At 39.7% G+C, this 17,572-nt stretch overlaps 1 protein-coding gene across 2 annotated transcripts in view; it reads left to right on the top strand.

Moving 5' to 3' along the window:
* The window catches only part of MALT1 (MALT1 paracaspase), a 58,882-nt gene that overhangs the window by 29,597 nt on the left and 11,713 nt on the right, over positions 1 to 17,572 (top strand). The window contains exons 8-11 of one of the 2 annotated variants that reach the window (XM_080686458.1): positions 161 to 187; positions 3,056 to 3,088; positions 9,508 to 9,711; positions 17,324 to 17,501. In XM_080686458.1, the coding sequence (XP_080542584.1) occupies positions 161 to 187; positions 3,056 to 3,088; positions 9,508 to 9,711; positions 17,324 to 17,501 (442 nt within the window). The remainder of the gene's footprint in view (positions 1 to 160; positions 188 to 3,055; positions 3,089 to 9,507; positions 9,712 to 17,323; positions 17,502 to 17,572) is intronic. The other variant, XM_080686459.1, reaches the window with a different exon arrangement.

Genomic DNA, 17,572 nt, shown 5'->3' with positions numbered 1-17,572 from the left:
TTTTGCATGGCTTCTGATAATGTATTTGAAAAGTTTTAAATTATTGAAACATTTTAACATGATTTAATAACTCAAAACCTTCTTTGATTAGCTTTATTATTTGTGCTAAATTGGCATTTAAGCTATTTAAAACTAATCTATTTTTTTTATTTCATTTCAGATGAATTACATCATCTTGGGCATCCTGGTGAGTAATATAAGCATAAAGCATTAGTTTTATATTTTTAAGTTATTGAATACAATAATTTAAAGATACTATAGATAATTTTTTGCTATAGTAGTACTGGTAACTTTTTTCTTTATTAAAATAATATGACTTAGGGTTGAAATTAGTACTTGTATGAAGTACAATTTCATGCAAGTGAAAAGATTTAAAATATTCTAGATTGTAAGACTATATAAGGATTGAAAAGTATACTGAGGCAACATAAAATATGAATGCATTTTTTATCATTGTGAACTAGTCTATATCATAAAAAGACAGTTAATGGAGGAAGTGAGTAATATTTCATTTGAAAGACAAGAAGCAGCCTTTAAAAGAGTAACAGGGTAACAGTTCTGAACTTGCCAGACCCCTGGGACAGTGTTCAAAGTTGCTCATTCATAGAACATATCAGAAATAGTTGGGTGAGATGTCTTTATTTGAAATAAGAGTTGTGTTAGTGGGAATAATATGCATTATATAAATAAGTAGTTGGTCAGTAACCATTAAGAAATTGACTGTTGGTAGGAATATTCATCATTCTTCAGCCAATTTTTTTTTTATTGATTTCAGAGAGAAAGGGAGAGAGAGAGAGAAACATCAATGATGAGAGAGAATCATTGATTGGCTGCCTCCTGCACTCCCCACCCTGGGGATCAAACCTGCAACCCAGACATGTGCCCTGACTGGGAAGCGAAACGTGATCTTCTAGTTCATAGATTGACGCTCAACCACTGAGCCACGGCGACTGGGCTCTTTGCCAATTTTAATCAGAACAGATTTCTTAAACAAGTTCAGCCGAAGAGAAAGCATTAACTGAGATGATAGGCAGAGTAACAGTGAGGACTCTGTAAAGACAGAGGACATGTCTAGGTTATGGGCATTCTGAAAGGCAGTGATGGGACAGGTCTAGATTAAGAAGGCAGTTATATCATTTAATATTTATAGAGATTTCTCTAATTTCCTGACGTGTTATAGCTCATTATTTTAGCATAGTAACTACTTTGCTTAGTTTCATGCCCATATTTTTTAAATCGTTTTTTTATTTTTTAATTACTGTTAGAATCCAATATTACATTAGTTTCAGGTATACACCCTAGTGATTAGACATTACATAACTTAATAAGTGATCACCCCAGTAAATCCCACACCCATCCAACACCATGCCTAGTTATTAGAATATCAATGATTTGACTATATTCCCTATGCTGTACTCTCTATCCCCATGACTATTCCAATTTGTATTCTTTATATATATATATATATTTTATTGATTTTTTTACAGAGAGGAAGTGGGAGGGATAGAGAGTTAGAAACATCCATCAGCTGCCTCCTGCACACCCTTTGCTGGGGATATGCCCGAAACCAAGGTACATGCCCTTGACTGGAATCGAACCTGGGACCTTCAGTCTGCAGGCTGACGCTCTATCCACTGAGCCAAACCGGTTAGGGCTCAATTTGTACTTCTTTATTTCTTCACCTTTCATCCATGCCCTCAACACCCCTCCCATCTTGCAACCGGCAAAATTTTATCTGTTATCTATGAGTCTGTTTCTGTTCTGCTTGTTCATTTATTTTGTTTTATAGATTCAATTATTGATAGATATGTATTTATTGTCATTTTATTGTGCATAGTTATCTTTTTTTCTTCTTAAAGAAGACCTTGTAACATTTCATGTAATACTGATGTGGTGGTGAACTCTACTTTAGTTTTTTCTTGCCTGGGAAGCTTTTTATATGTCCTTTGATTCTCAATGATAGCTTTGCTGGGTAGAGTAATCTTAATTGTATGTCCTTGCTTTTCATCACTGAATATTTCTTGCCACTCCCTTCAGGCCTGCAAAATTTCTGTTAAGAAATTAGCTAACAGTCTTATGGGAGGTCCTTTGTAGGTGACTAACTGCTTTTCTCTTGCTGCTTTTAAGATTCTCTCTTTGCCCTGGCTGGTTTTGCTCAGTGGTTAGAGCATCAACCTGCAGATTGAAGGGTCCCAGGTTCGATTCCAGTCAGGGGTACATGCTCTGGTTGCAGGTTAGATCCCCAGTAGGGGGCATGCAGAAGGCAGCCAATCAATGCTTCTCTCTCATCATTGATGTTTCTATCTCTCCCTTTCTCTCTAAAATCAATAAAAATATATTTAAAAAAAAGAAGATTCTCTTTGTCTTTAACCTGTGACATTTTAATTATGATGTGTCTTGGTGTGGGCCTCTTTGGGTTCATCTTGTTTGGGAGTCTCTATAGTTCCTGGACTTGTTTGTCTATTTCCTTCACCAGGTTAGGGGAGTTTTCTCAAATCAATATCATTTTTTCAAATCAATATCTTGCTCTCTCTCTTCTCCTCCTGGCACCCCAATGATGCGAATGTCGGTATGTTTGAAGTTGTCCCAATGGCTCCTTACTCTATCTTCATTTTTATGGATTCTTTTTTCTTTTTTGCTGTTCTGATTGGATATTTTTTGCTTCATCATATTCCAAATCATTGATTTGATCCTTGATTTCATCTCTTCTACTGGTGATTCTCTCCCTCCCTCACTGAAAAGCAATGGAAAAAATATCCTTGGGTGATATTTTGTTAACAACAACAAAAATGACAGATTACAAAACTGTAGACTGATATAATATTTCTCATGAATCTAGACACAAAATCCTCAACAAAATGATAATAAACCGAACCCAACAACATATATAAAAAAAAATTCTGGGAATCTTAACATCATAAGTTAGCTATTAGAAACCATATTCTGTCTTTTAATGCCACTGATGGTATTCACTGTTTTTATATATCCTAACCTTGGAGATAATTATATCATGGATAATAACACCTTATTTCTTTGCATTTTTATTTTCTTATAGCTAATAAAGAGCAAACAGCTGACCAGCCTTTGGGTGAGTAAAGCTTTAAAATACCTGCTCAAAATATAATTATACATATATCTTTTTTATGGTGAGCATAAAGGAATTTAAGACATTTCAATTTGACAACTTTTATAAATACTTGAATGACATTGAGACCAAATGGTTTATTTTGGATATTTGTAAAATAAATTACAGAACAGGAGACTTAAAATGATTTTGAATTCAGTTTCTGGGACCAAGTCAATTTCTGTAGAATAATTTTTTTTGTTTTGGCAACATGCAAACAGACATATATGTTATATGGAGGTGAGTAATACTATCTTTTGGTGGGGTTAGATTAGAAAAGCAGCAGAGAGGTTGCAGTAGCTGTTCTGCATTTTGAAGTATAAGTAGGAGAAGGGCCTTCCAAACAGAGGGAGCCTGAAATCCTAAGTGCTAAGAAATGAGACTGTTGAATTTGGGGAACTGCAAGTAACACACCTTGCTCTGGAGCATAAAGAGGAGGAAGTGAGAGAAGAAGGGTGAGACTATATCTTCAGGAGCCGCATTTCTTATTTATGCCATTGGAAGGAACTTTTTAGTGGAGGAGTGATTGAGATATATCTCTCCCAAAGCCAGTCTTGTATTGGTGTAGAACGTAAAGTAGTTAGAGATGTTTTGCTTAGGACAACAATTAAAACACTGTTGTAATCGTCTAGAGAAGAAATGAGAATCTAAACTAGGCTTACCAGTGAGAATGCAGAAGACAAGAACAAATTCAGGAGATCTTTAGGTGATGGAATCAGTAAGCTTTTTTGTCATCTTGCTATAGAGAAGAATCACTATGCCTGCTAGGATCCTTGCTTGGACCTGTAGGTAGGTAGTGACACTGTCCATTGAGTTGGATAATACAGATTCAAAAGCAAGCTTCAGAGGACAGATGACTAACAGTTTGGGACCTAACCAGTTTGAGGTATTTGTGTCACATCAAGGTGACAATATACAGCAGGCAATTGTGTACATGGATCTGGAACTCTGTGGAGAGGCCAGGATTAGAGATATAGTTATGAGTGCCATTAGCATAGATACGAAGTTAAAACCAAGGGGCAGCAAACATAAGGTTGCTACAGGCCACAGAGAAAAGAGCACAAAACGGGCTGAGCTTTTGGGAGGGGCATGCAGTGTTTTTAACAATCATAATCAGTTGCCATTGGTCAGATATCATATAAAAATTCAGGTTTCTAGGTTCTTATGAAAAGTGGCAGCTGTCAGTTGTGTCTAAATAGTGGCTGCCCTTTTCAAGAGGCATGTGCTCCCCTGTTTTACTGTGTGAGCTTTCGGTCTACTTCACTCTCTCCCTGTCCTCCTGCCCCATGTAGGTTTACCAGGTGGCTGATTTCTTTGCATGGGTCCCCAAAATGAAAGCTGCCAGACTTCTTCAGGTTGAGACTCAGAACTGGCAAATGTCACACCACATTATGTTGTTCAAAGAGAATCACAGGGCAGCCCAGATTTGGGGTTAGAGGCTGGGGGCTGGGGTGGGAGTGACTACACTATGTGAGAGCAAGGATACTGTGTCTCATTGGGGGCCATCTTTCACCGAAGCTGGAAAGGTAGGCATGAACTAGAATATGAAGGCTTTGTTTGCCAGATAAGGATTTTTTACTATATTTTGTAGGACACAGGAGAATAAAAGATTATACTCATGAGACCAACAAGGACTGTATATTCAACCAGTCAGATTTGATGCTAATACTCAATTTTTGGTAGATGGTCAAAGATTTTCTTTAACAAATATTTACATAGCAATAAATATGTGCCAGACCTTTTTCCAGGTACTTATGAATATTAATCCATTTTAGATAAAATGAGTAACACACTAGTAGATTATTAGACATAGAATTAATGATATAACACTGTACCAATTTTTAAAGAACACATTGCATTGAGCTTTGGAAAATGTCTAGGATCATGTAGTTAAATACTTTTTCTGAAGTGGTTTTACTCTATTGCTTAATCAACTTGCATTTGTGTTTCCTTTTTCCAATAAGTCGTTTGTGTTCAAGAAATTGTGGGTGGCTCTTACAGTAAATGTTTTTCTATAGAAAGTTTCTTCCATTTATATTATCACCTGAAAAACATCATAAATTGCTTATATAGTTGTTATTTTGACATTTTCTTTCATTCCTCACTCTTATCTTCTCAACTTCAAATTTTACTGTTTCATCCTTTATCATATTTCTAAATTCTGGCTTTTCCTTTCCTTCCTACAACTAATTTACTGAATGTGTTTGTCATCTCTCATTTCGACCACTGCCATCTGCTTCTGTATTCTAAATCTTCTCCAGTTTGCCTGTCATTCAGGAACTGTTTTACAAGTAGATTGGACAAGGTAAGATTTATTTACTCATCATTTTTATTACCATTTATTTCAAGAAAATGCTCAAAGACATTTTAGAAGCTAACTATTAAAAATTATCATTAGGTAGGGGAGGGTGGGGATAAGGAGGAGAGGTCAACCAAAGGACTTGTATGCATGCATATAAGCCTAACCAATGGACACAGACAACAGGGGGATGAGGGCATGAGTGGGAGAGATGAGGGGGAGTAATGGGGGGATAAGGACACATATGTAATACCTTAATCGTTAAAGAAATTTTTTAAAAAACTATCATATCTAATAAAAGAGTGATATGCAAATTAACCATCACTCCACTACACCCACAAGCCACGCCCATCAGCCAATCAGGAGTGAGTATGCAAATTAACCCAACTAAGATGCCTGCGGCCACGGGGAGAGCAGGAGGGAGGCTTGGGTTTCCCCAGCGATGGAGGAAGCCAAGCTTTCCGCACACTCTGGCTGGCCCAGGCCTCCACTTAGGGTACAAAGTTTCAATTATAGAAGATAAATTAATCCCAACAAAAATGGCGGCAGCCACGGAGCTGGAGAGAGCAGGAGGCTAGGGTTGCCCCTGGCAATGGAGGAAGCCAAGTTTCTGCAGCCCTGGCCTGCTTTGGCCTCTGCTTAAGGCTACAAAGTTTCAATTATAGAAGATAAATAAATCTCAACAAAAATGCCTGTGGCCACGGAGCAAGCAGAAGGCTTGGCTCCGCTTCAGGCTACAAAGTTTCAATTTTAGAAGGTAGATAAATCCCAACAGAAATGGCTGCCGCCATGGAGCAAGCAGAAGGCTTGGCTCCGCTCCAGGCTACAAAGTTTCAGTTGTAGAAGATAAGTAAATCCCAGATACCAGGGCCTCCGCTTGGGTCGCCGGGGGGCGTGGCCGGCCTGCAAACTAACACAGGCCCCTCGCCCAGGCTGCCCCACGCCCCAAAGGAACCCCCACCCTGATCTGGGACACCCTTCAGGGCAAACCAGCTGGCCCCCTCCCATGCACCAGGCCTCTATCCTATCTAATAAAAGAGTAATATGCAGATTGACCATCACTCCAACACACAAGATGGCTGCCCCCATGTTGTCAAAGATCCTGCCCCCATGTGGACACAAGATGGCCACCACAAGATGGCCAGCAGGGGAGGGCAGTTGGGTGGGACCAGGCCTGCAAGGAGGGCAGTTGTGGGTGATCAGGCCAGCAGGGGAGGGCAGTTAGGGGTGACCAGGCTGGCAGAGGAGGGAAGTTGGGGGCAAACTGGCTGGCAGGGGAGTGGTTAGGGGGTGATCAGGCTGGCAGGCAGAAGAGGTTAGGGCAGGGGTGGGCAAACTTTTTGACTCGAGGGCCACAATGGGTTCTTAAACTGGACCAGAGGGCTGGAACAAAAGCATGGATGGAGTGTTTGTGTGAACTAATATAAATTCAAAGTAAAGGAGCGGAGGGGAGAGCAAGAGAACCGGATAGAACAGCCGGATCCGGCCCGCGGGCCATAGTTTGCCCACGGCTGGGTTAGGGGCAGTCAGGAAGGCAGGCAGGCGAGCAGTTGGGAGCCAGCAGTCCTGGATTGTGAGAGGGACGTCCGACTGCCCGTTTAGGCCCGATCCCACCGGGCATCGGGTCTAAATGGGTAGTCGGACATCCCTCGAGGGGTCCGAGATTGGAGAGGGTGCAGGCTGAGCTGAGGGACACCCCCCACCCCGTGCACGAATTTTGTGCACCGGGCCTCTAGTAAAAAAAATAAATAAAAGGAATAATCCAAAAGTTTTATCATTAGGGAACATATTTTGAAGCATTATGGTCAATTATGAACACATGCATTTTAATGCATATAGTTCTCAGACTATTGAACTCTTCCACTTAGTAAACTATACCAAGTGTTCTTTGCAATCAGGTAGCAAAACCAATAAAGCAAGAATTGATATTAGCAGAAACAGCCTGTCATGCATAGTTTGACAACTGTTTTTCCCCCCCCAAAGACTCCAGTGGGTTTTTCTTTTATATACCTTCTAATTGTTTTCTGCTAATAAAACCTATTTTAGGATACAGCTTAGAATTAAATTATCATAATATTCCACCAAAAAACCCACTATGATTTACAAACACTTTATACCTGAATATCTTTAGGAACCTTATGATTTGGGCCATGATGGTGTAAACCAGAGACAACATATCCCTTTTCCCTTAGAAGTAGATTGAACTGAGCCCTTCTCTGCGTTGAGCTTGGGTGGACTCACCAACAAATGCACTGAAAATGTTCTTTCTATGGATTAGTAGCTAATGGTCTTACCATATAGTGATTACCTTGGTCTGGTTTATTCAAGAAGAAACTTTTTAAAAAGGAAATACAGTGATGTTAAGTTTTATACAAATAATCAGCAATGTGATTATTTGTGCTTAGCATGATTGCATAAGAGTGGTATTCATAGCCATTTCTAAATAAACACTTAGCAGCACTTTGTGATAGAGGTTGGTCACCTAGTCCTGGCCTGTGTCAGAGGAGGTGGCCTGCAGTCCTGCCCAGTGTGGATGCTGCCCGATGCTCTTGTGACTCCATCTCCCTTGCTCCCTGTGTCTCCTTCACAGATTCACACTGTAATATCCTCAACAAAAAACATTGTAACAGGTTCCTACAGTTGTGGCATAGTCTCAAGTATTTAATTTTTAACCTGACCCAAACTAGCAAAGGTACAGTTTTGAAGACCTCTTAAGCACTAAGCTATGTCCAGCCTTCCACAGCTGTTTTTGGACAAACTACACACCTGATTAAGCTAGCTGATAGTTTTTTAAGGCATTGGTGGAGATCTTCTTGTCCCTTAAAAACAGAAAAATTCTTTGTATAAGAATACGACTTTGAACAAAGTCTCAGTGCACTAAGGTCAGAAAATAAATTGTTAAGGTATTTGTACAGCCTGGCTGATGTGGTTCGGGTTGAGAGTAGACCCATGAACCAGGAGATCACAGTTTGATTCCCTGTCAGGACACATACCTAGGTTGCAGGCTCAATCCCTGGTAGGGAGCGTGCCAGGGGCAGTTGATCCATGATTCTCTCTCATCATCGATTTTCTCTCTCTCTTTCCCTCGCCCTTCCTCTCTCTGAAATTTAAAAATATATATACATATATATATATACATATATATATATATATATATATATATATATATATGTATATATATATTTTTTTTAAAGCATATTCTTACAAAAGTCTTCACATATCCCTAAAGTAACTGCATCACACCCAAATGGGAAAAAAATATTTTTAAGGCCAAGAGAAGACAGTATGTCACTTGTTAAGCTGCTGCTTTTCTGTCCTCTTTGGTATTTCCCCTTACTTGCTCTGATTCAAATTCTTCCTGTTCCTCTTTTTGGTGTTTTTTTGTTTTGTTTTGTTTTGTTTTTTTGTCTTTAGCTTAGCATCTTCCATTGGCAGCAAAACAGACCTAATTTGATGGGAACCCAATTTCAAACATACCTTGTTAAAATTTGCTCTAAAAGCCTAGTTGAATTATAATAATGCTAGTAGCCCTGCACACGAATCCGTGTGCCAGTAGCTCGCCAGTAGCTCGCTGCCGCCCTCCTGTAGCTCCCTCTGCCCCCTGCCCACCCCCGCATAACTTGCTGCCCTGCCTCCTCCTGTAGCTCTCCGCCACCCACTTGTAGCTCGCTGCCCCACCCTCCTGCTGATCCATGATTCGGTCATTATGCGGTCAGTCGTTACACTTCACAGCGTACCGACCATTTGCATATTACATCTTTATAGGATTCTTTACTTTTGTTATACTTCAATAAAAGTATACATTTATATTAGTTATCAGTATACTACATATGCAGCTAATAAATATCTTTTGCCTGATTTTCAAAAGTGTCAGTAAGTTTAATTTCAGTTGTTTGACTTATTAGTCTTAGTAGTCCTCAGTATATTGGTCTGCTGCATAAAGTGATCATCCTAAGATGAAATTAAATAATAATGAACTCCTATTTGTAAAGCATACTTTTTATTATAATGATACCATTTCCATGGGTCTTATTTTAATCTTTATATCCTTCTTTAAATCCCTCTCTCTCCCCTTTTTTAACAGCAAAAGACAAGGTTGCCCTTTTGATAGGAAACATGAATTACTGGGAGCACCCCAAGCTTAAAGCTCCTTTGGTGGACGTGTATGAATTGACCAACTTGTTAAGACAGCTGGATTTCAAAGTCGTTTCACTGTTGGATCTGACTGAATATGAGATGCGCAACGCTGTGGATGAATTTTTACTACTTTTAGACAAAGGAGTGTATGGTAAGATATTTATAATCTTCGTTTTAATAATTATCCAATATTTTTCCATTGAACAAGTTAGATTAAGAGTTAAAAATCAGAGAAAGGTGCAGTAAATACACTGTTGAGTTGAAGAGTTTTATTGTAAAAGATAATAGATTTGGTCTTTATGCTATAGTTCCATATGAATAATTAATTAGCTTAGTGTCTTTACTTTCATGTTTTTTTGTTTTGTCAAAACAATATTGTTCTTATTAGAATTCTTGCCAATTTTAGGTGATTTTTGCTTTTAATTGATGTCATCAATACAAATGACAGGTTGTATACTCACATATATGGGTCCATAGTGCTGATGGTGGTGATAGAGGGTCTTCTAACCAGAGCACTGTGCTAGGTATGCTGCTCTTTAACTCAACTGAAACAAAAATAAATACCTGTAACTAACTATATTCTTGGAAATCATATTCCCAAGAAATAAAATTCTCTAAAGATCTAATTTATAGGATTGTATTTCTAACCACATTAAATTCTTTGTCATTTATAAAGATACTAGAGGCCCGGTGCATGAAATTCATGCATGGGGGGTGGGTGGTCCCTCAGCCTGGCCTGCACCTTCTCCAATCCGGGACATCCCTCTCACAATCTGGGACCACTGGCTCCTAACCACTTGCCTGCCTGCCTGCCTGCCTGATCACCCCTAACCACCTCTGCCTGTCAGCCTGATGCCCCTAACTGCTCCCCCCTGCCAGCCTGATGGCCCCCTAACTGCTCCCCCCTGCCGGCCTGATGGCCCCCTAACTGCTCCCCCCTGCCGGCCTGATCGCCCCTAACTGCCCTCCTCTGCCGGCCTGATCACCCCTAACCGCCTCCGCCTTGGCCGCCACCACCGTGGCTTTGTCCAGAAGGACGTCTGGAAGATGTCTGGTCTAGTTAGCATATTACCCTTTCATTAGTATAGAAGAAGATATATGTTGTCCTTTTTCCTTGCATAATGGGATAGGTAATTAAAATAATAAGCAGTACTAGATATGGAAATTTTAAAGTACAATGATTTGGTTTAGTTCATTTTACATAAAAAACTTAATCTCCTGCCATATAATTTGGATGTAGACTTTTATACAAATGCTTACACTTTTTATAAGTTATTTTCGGGCAGGCAAAAGGTATTTTGTTGAAAGTACCTTCATTTCAGTAATTGCAGAGCTGGGCATATGGCAATGAAATAATGGGCCACACTTAGCTTTGGAGACTAAACTTTTACTCCTCGTTGCTTCTGTTACAAGACAAGCTTTTCAGAGCCAGGGGTATTAAATAATACAGTGGGAGTGAAATCCAGCTTTCTGCATGGCTGTCTCTAAGTAAGATCAGTTGTAGAAATGTTACCATTCCCACTGGAAATCAGAGCCTTTACAAAAAGGTTTCCAGATCTACCTCTGTCCTGATTGATTCACATTGTTAATATAATACATTCATTATGTTTTTACTGAGTTCCTATTATATCCATAGCCCAGATAGGGATCATGCTAGGTATTGAGGGATATCCAGAAAATAAGGAACATGATCTACTCTCAAATCATAAGTCCCTTAATGTAGTGAGAAAAAAAAAAAATGCTGTATATGGAGTCCAAACACCTACTAGCTGTATTATTTTAAACAAATCACGTAATCTTTTTAAATTTAATTTTTTCATCTTATAGGGAGATAAACCATTTAAATATTATTATATGGATTAAAATGGGATTGTGTATATGAAGGTGCTTTGAAAACCATGAAAATGTTATAAGATCAGTGTCTTTATTGTGATCACTTTTTGTCAGAGAAATTAAATATACATAGAACTGTAAAATGTCCGTAAAGCTAGTATGTGTTTAGTGTCAGCGTGCCGCAAGAGGGTTTAACGTAGGGAGAGGTTGAGTGTGAGAAGAGCAGAAACCAGGTGACAACTGGCTGGGGATTCGGAACTTATGTCGACATAACTCTGAGGATTGGTTAGATTTGGATAGATAGAAAGGAGAGAGAGTGCCTTGAGCAGAAAAATGGAGTTTAAAAAATAAACATATCTTTCTCTAGAAGCAGTAAAGAGACTGACAGGGAATAGAGTCATATTTTGAATACTTGATAGAGGAGTATAAGTATTACTCTTTTAAAGTGTACAGTTTAATGGTTTTTAGTGTATTTACAAAGTCGTACATCAATCACCTAATTCCAGAACATTTTCATCACCCCAAAAAGAAGCTCCATATCCATTAGCAGTTACTCCCCATTCCTCCTTATCTCAAGCCCCTGGCAACAACAAATCTACTTTCTGACTCTAGGGATTTGCCTATTTGAGGCATTTCATAGAAATGGAATCATTCCATATGTGGCCTTTTCTATGTGGCTTATTTCACTTAGCATAGTGCTTTTAGGGTCCATCCATGTTGTAGCATTATCTTTATGGCTGGGTGATCTTTCATTATATGAATAGACCATATTTTGTTTATCCATCAGAAGATGGACCTTCAGGTTGTTTCCCTTTTTGGATATCATGAATAATGCTGCAGTGAACATTCATATACACATCCTTGTGGGCATGTTTTCAGTTCTCTTGCCTAGGTAACTTGGAGTGGAATTGCTGAGTCATAGGATAACTCTAGGTTTAACTTTCTTTTTTTTTTTAATTTAATCTTTATTGTTCACATTATTACAATTGTTTCTCCTTTTTCCCCCCATAGCTCCCCTCCACCCGGTTCCCACCCCACCCTTTGCCCTTACCTCCCCCCACGCTGTCCTCATCCATAGGTGTATGATTTTTGTCCAGTCTCTTCCTGAACCCCCCATACCCCTTTCCCCCTGAGAATTATCAGTCCACTCCCTTTCTATGCCCCTGATTCTGTTATATTCACCAGATTATTCTGTTCCTCAGGTTTTTAATTCACTTGATTTTTAGGTTCACTTATTGATAGATATGTATTTGTTGTTCATAATTTTTCTCTTTACTTTTTTCTTCTTCCTCTTCTTTAAGAATACCTTTCAGCATTTCATATAATACTGGTTTGGTGGTGATGAACTCCTTTAGCTTTTCTTATATGTGAAGCTCTTTATCTGACCTTCCATTCTGAATAATAGCTTTGCTGGGTAGAGTAATCTTGGTTGTAGGTTCTTGCTGTTCATCACTTTGAATATTTCTTGCCACTCCCTTCTGGCCTGCATAGTTTCTGTTGAGAAATCAGCTGACAATCGTATGGGTGCTCCCTTGTAGGTAATTAACTGTTTTTCTCTTGCTGCTTTTAATATTCTCTCTTTGTCTTTTGCTCTTGGCGTTTTAATTGTGATGTGTCTTGGTGTGGTCCTCTTTGGGTTCCTTTTGTTTGGGGTTCTGTGCACTTCCTGGACTTGTAAGTCTATTTCTTTCACCAGGTGGGGGAAGTTTTCAGTCATTATTTCTTCCAATAGGTTTTCAGTATCTTGCTCTCTCTCTTCTTCTGGCACCCCCATAATTCTGATGTTGGTACGCTTGAAGTTGTCCCAGAGTCTTCTTACACTGTCTTCAACTTTTTGGATTCTTTTTTCTTTTTTTTGCTTTTCCGGTTGAGTGTTTTTTGCTTCTTCGTATTTCAAATCTTTGACTTGATTCTTGCGTTCCTCTAGTCTGCTGTTGGGTCTCTGTATAGTATTTTTTATTTCAGTCAGTGTATGTTTAATTTCTAGTTGGTCCTTTTTCATATCTTCGAGGGTCTCGTTATATTTATCAGCCTTTTCTAGGATATTCTTGAAAAGCCTTATAACCGTGGTTTTGAATTCTATATCCAGTCGTTTGTTTTCCTCCATTTCTTTTGTTTGTGATCTGTTTCTTTGTCTCCCCATTTTTCACTGCTTCCCTGAGTTGGTAGGGTAGCTTCGTGTGCTAGGTTTCTTATATGGCCCAGTGGGTCGGCCTCCCCAGTTAACCTGAGGTGGACACTCTTGGTGCACCCCTTTGTGGACTGTGTGTACAGCCTTGTTGTAGTTAAGTCTTGATTGTTGTTGGTATCACTGGGAGGAATTGACCTCCAGGCAAGTTGGCTGTGAGGATCAGCTGTGTCTACGCTGGGAGATTTTCGGTGCTGGAGACAGCCTTATAGGATTAGCCTTGCCAGATTGCAAAAGCCTCTGTGCTCAGCTTGGAAGGGGTGGAGTATCAGGGCGGAGCAGACAGTCTTGGCTTCCCGTCAGCCCTGCCCTTGCGTGCAAGTCTCCAGACCTCTGCCTTTCGCAGTTCCTGAGTTTCCGCCTTACAGTACAGATTTCCCCCATAAGAGCGTGGGTCCCCAGGGGCTCACCCGGAACTGCGGTTCAGTGCAGTCGGAACTGGGGTTCAGTGCAGTCAGGAGCTTCCCACTCCCTTCCGCTAGGAATAGCCTGTGGTAACCTCCGCAGTCAGTCTTTGTGCGCACTCGCGCCTCCAGACCCCTGCCGCCGCGGCTCCCCTGAGTCTCTGAGTCCCGTGTGCCTTTCTCTCTACCTGACAGTCCAAACTCCCCCTGTATGAACCTGGGTCCACAGGGTTTCGCTCGGAACTGAGGTTCAGTGCAGTTGGAACTGGGATTCAGTGCAGTCGGGGGCTTCCTTCCCCCTCCCACCAGAGAAAGCCAGCCAGGCACTCTGCCGCCCTTCCTCTCTGCGCACACGTGTCTCCGTACCTCAGCTCTTTGCCGCTCCTTCTCCGTGAGCTTTCCTCTTTCCTTCTAGTTGTAGAATTTCACTCAGCCAGCTTTCCTGTAGTTCTGGATGGTGTCCGTTCTGTCTTTTAGTTGTAGTTTTGAAATTGTTGTGCGGGGCAGCAGTTTAGCTGCTTACCTATGCCGCCATCTTGGTTTCTCTCTCCAGGAAACACTTTGATTCAAGTTTAACTTTCTGAGGAACTGCCTAACTCTTTTCAAATTGCCTGCACTATTGTATATTCTTGCCGGAAATAAATGGGGTTTCCAGTTCCTCTACATTCTTGCCAACACTTGTTATTGCCAGTCTTTTTTATTATAGCCATCCTAGAAAGTGCAAAGTGGTACCTTTGTTCTGTTTTGCATTTCCCTAATGGCTAATGATGTTGGGCATCGCTTCATGTGCTTATTTGCCGTTTGTATATTCTCTTTGGAGAAATGTTTATTTAAATCCTTTGCCCATTTTTTACTTGGGTATTTATCCTTTTAATTGTTGAAAATAAGAGCCCTTTATGTATTCTGGATACAAGCTGTACTTGTAGATATATGATTTGCAGATACTTTCTCCTATTCTCTAGGTTGTCTTTTCATTTGCTTGATCTTCATTGCTTAGTGAATGAAATCCACTTCCTTTGTCATAATTTTTAAAATGCTCCCTATCTGTGTGCTCTTATTTTCATTTATGATTATTTAATTCCTTGCCAGAATAGTATTCTTCCTGTTAGCTGTCATTCAGGTCCGAGCCCTGTTGGCTTCTGTTCTCCCTACCTGTACTATAACTCTTTCCTTCTGCCTTTCCAGATTGTACCCTTTCTCCCAAAACCATGCGTTTACTACCCCTCACACTTATATTCCTCTCTGTGCTTCACTCATATCATACAGGGCTGCCCTGATTGCAAAAATTATGGTAATAATTATACGCTAATTTCCTTTGTTGTTTAACTAACAACATGAGTTTGCCTGACTGAGTTGCAAGAACTTCGGGGACAAGAACTTAGTCTTCCTTTTCTTTTTCATTTCCTGCAGTACTTACGTGATTATATTCAGGGCACACATGAGATATAAATTAAACCCATACAGAATTAATGTGTTGTCTGTTTTGTCATATGAAAGGATCATTTTCGTTATTTTAATAAGTAGAAGACCTGGATCCTGCAAGTGTGTGTGTGTGTGTGTGTGTGTGTGTGTGTGTGTGTGTGTATGTTCAAAGCCACATTCTCTGCTGGAGTTGGGTCTGTAACCACTATATTGGTGTTTTTGTTGTTGTTCCCTATCTAAAGGCCTTTTTACTATTAACTTTAGAATACTATATAAAGAAGTCTCATTCCAGAATCTAAGAGAACAAAATTAGTGGGTTCTAGAGATTGCATGCTTACGGGATATTGTCTTCACAAGTACTTCTCTCAAATATTTTTATAAGGAAGCCCATCCTGATATTTTTGTTGTGTCTTTTTTTACAGCTAAAACAAACTTCAAGAAAATCTTTAGAGTTGTTTGGTGCAGTTTTCATAGTATCATTTCTCAGTAAAGAAATAATGGCTCAGCCCTAACCGGTTTGGCTCAGTGGATAGAGCGTCGGCCTGCAGACTGAAAGGTCCCAGGTTCGATTCCGGTCAAGGGCATGTACCTTGGTTGCGGGCACATCCCCAGTAGGGGGTGTGCAGAAGGCAGCTGATCGATGTTTCTCTCTCATCGATGTTTCTAACTCTCTATCCCTCTCCCTTCCTCTCTGTAGAAAATCAATAAAATATATTTTTTAAAAAAAAGAAATAATGGCTCATCTATTGATTACTGAAACTAACCCAAATTTTAGATTTTAATTCAAGAGATTCTAGATGAAAAATTAATGATATTTATATCTCATAACATAAAAGAAGAAGTAATGATCCGTGAAATCAGATTTCCCTTCTCTTCTTAGAAAAAGTTGTTTATATTATCAGAACCCTTATTAATTGCATTGAAATGCCTATGGAATTTGTTTTGCTTGATACTGTGGTTGTTTTTCATCTCAATTGTGATTATTCATTCATCTATTAAGTACTTACTGAGCGCCCACTGTATGCCAGGAATACACAGGTAAATGTGGACTGCCCTGCCTTCAGGAGCTACTGGTCTCAGGGAGGAGACAAATGAGTCAGAAAGTCCTCAGCCTTTTCCTTTCTATATCCACCATGAGATGAATTGAATTCCATTATACACTGCTGGTTATAAATGTATTATGTTTATGAATTAAAACACGCTTCAAAACAGCATGTTGATGTTGGTTTAAAATACAGTACTAAACTTTATTGCTCACCCCCAGCTCACACCACTCATCCACAGGACTTTGCAACTGTCCCCATGCAAAGCACATTCCCACTTGGAGATTCCTCCACCTGATCCCTAGAATGTGCTGCCCCTAATATTCAGCTTGTCCGCCATATCCTGTAGGCCACTGCTCACATGTCCCCATAGTAGGGAGGCCTTCACTGACTACCCAAAATAAAACAGATAAATAGGAGTGTGCCCCAGCCCACACTCCTTTTCACCTGCCCTGCTTTATAGTTCTCCCTGGAACATTGTTTTTCCTCCATCTGACATATGTGTATTTATTTGTTTGTGTTCTCAAGATTGCCACTTCATGAAAGCAGGGATTTTGTCTCTGTTGGTAATCCTGAAGCCCGGACAGTGGCTGGCACAGAGTCTTCCCTTTAAATACTGATCTACTAAATGAATGGAAGAATTGAATAACCCAATTGTATGAATGGGAAAAAACACAGTACTAAAATGAAGGCTGTTGTCAAAATAATTTTCAATGTACATTTAGTTAACATGGACTGTATTTATAACTGGGAAATTCTTAAATAAGTTTGCATTAACTTGGAGAAAATCAAAGTTATACTTTTTAAAGAGTGCTACATACATGTTCAGAGTATGATTTAGAATTAACTTTTGCCCCTTTTACCCCTCTTCAGGATTATTATACTATGCGGGACATGGTTATGAAAACTTTGGGAACAGCTTTATGGTTCCTATTGATGCTCCAAATCCATATAGGTCTGAAAACTGTCTCTGTGTGCAGAATATACTGAAATTGATGCAAGAAAAAGAAACTGGGCTCAATGTGTTCTTGTTGGACATGTGTAGGAAAAGGTAAGCTCTCTCATCTTTATTCAACGAAGCTTGTTGGAGTTAAATATCAACCTTGGCACATTACATCTAAG

Source organism: Plecotus auritus (genome assembly GCF_963455305.1).
Source record: "Plecotus auritus genome assembly, chromosome: 8".
NCBI classification, from domain to species: domain Eukaryota; kingdom Metazoa; phylum Chordata; class Mammalia; order Chiroptera; family Vespertilionidae; genus Plecotus; species Plecotus auritus.
This window is presented reverse-complemented; position numbering and strand designations above follow the sequence as displayed.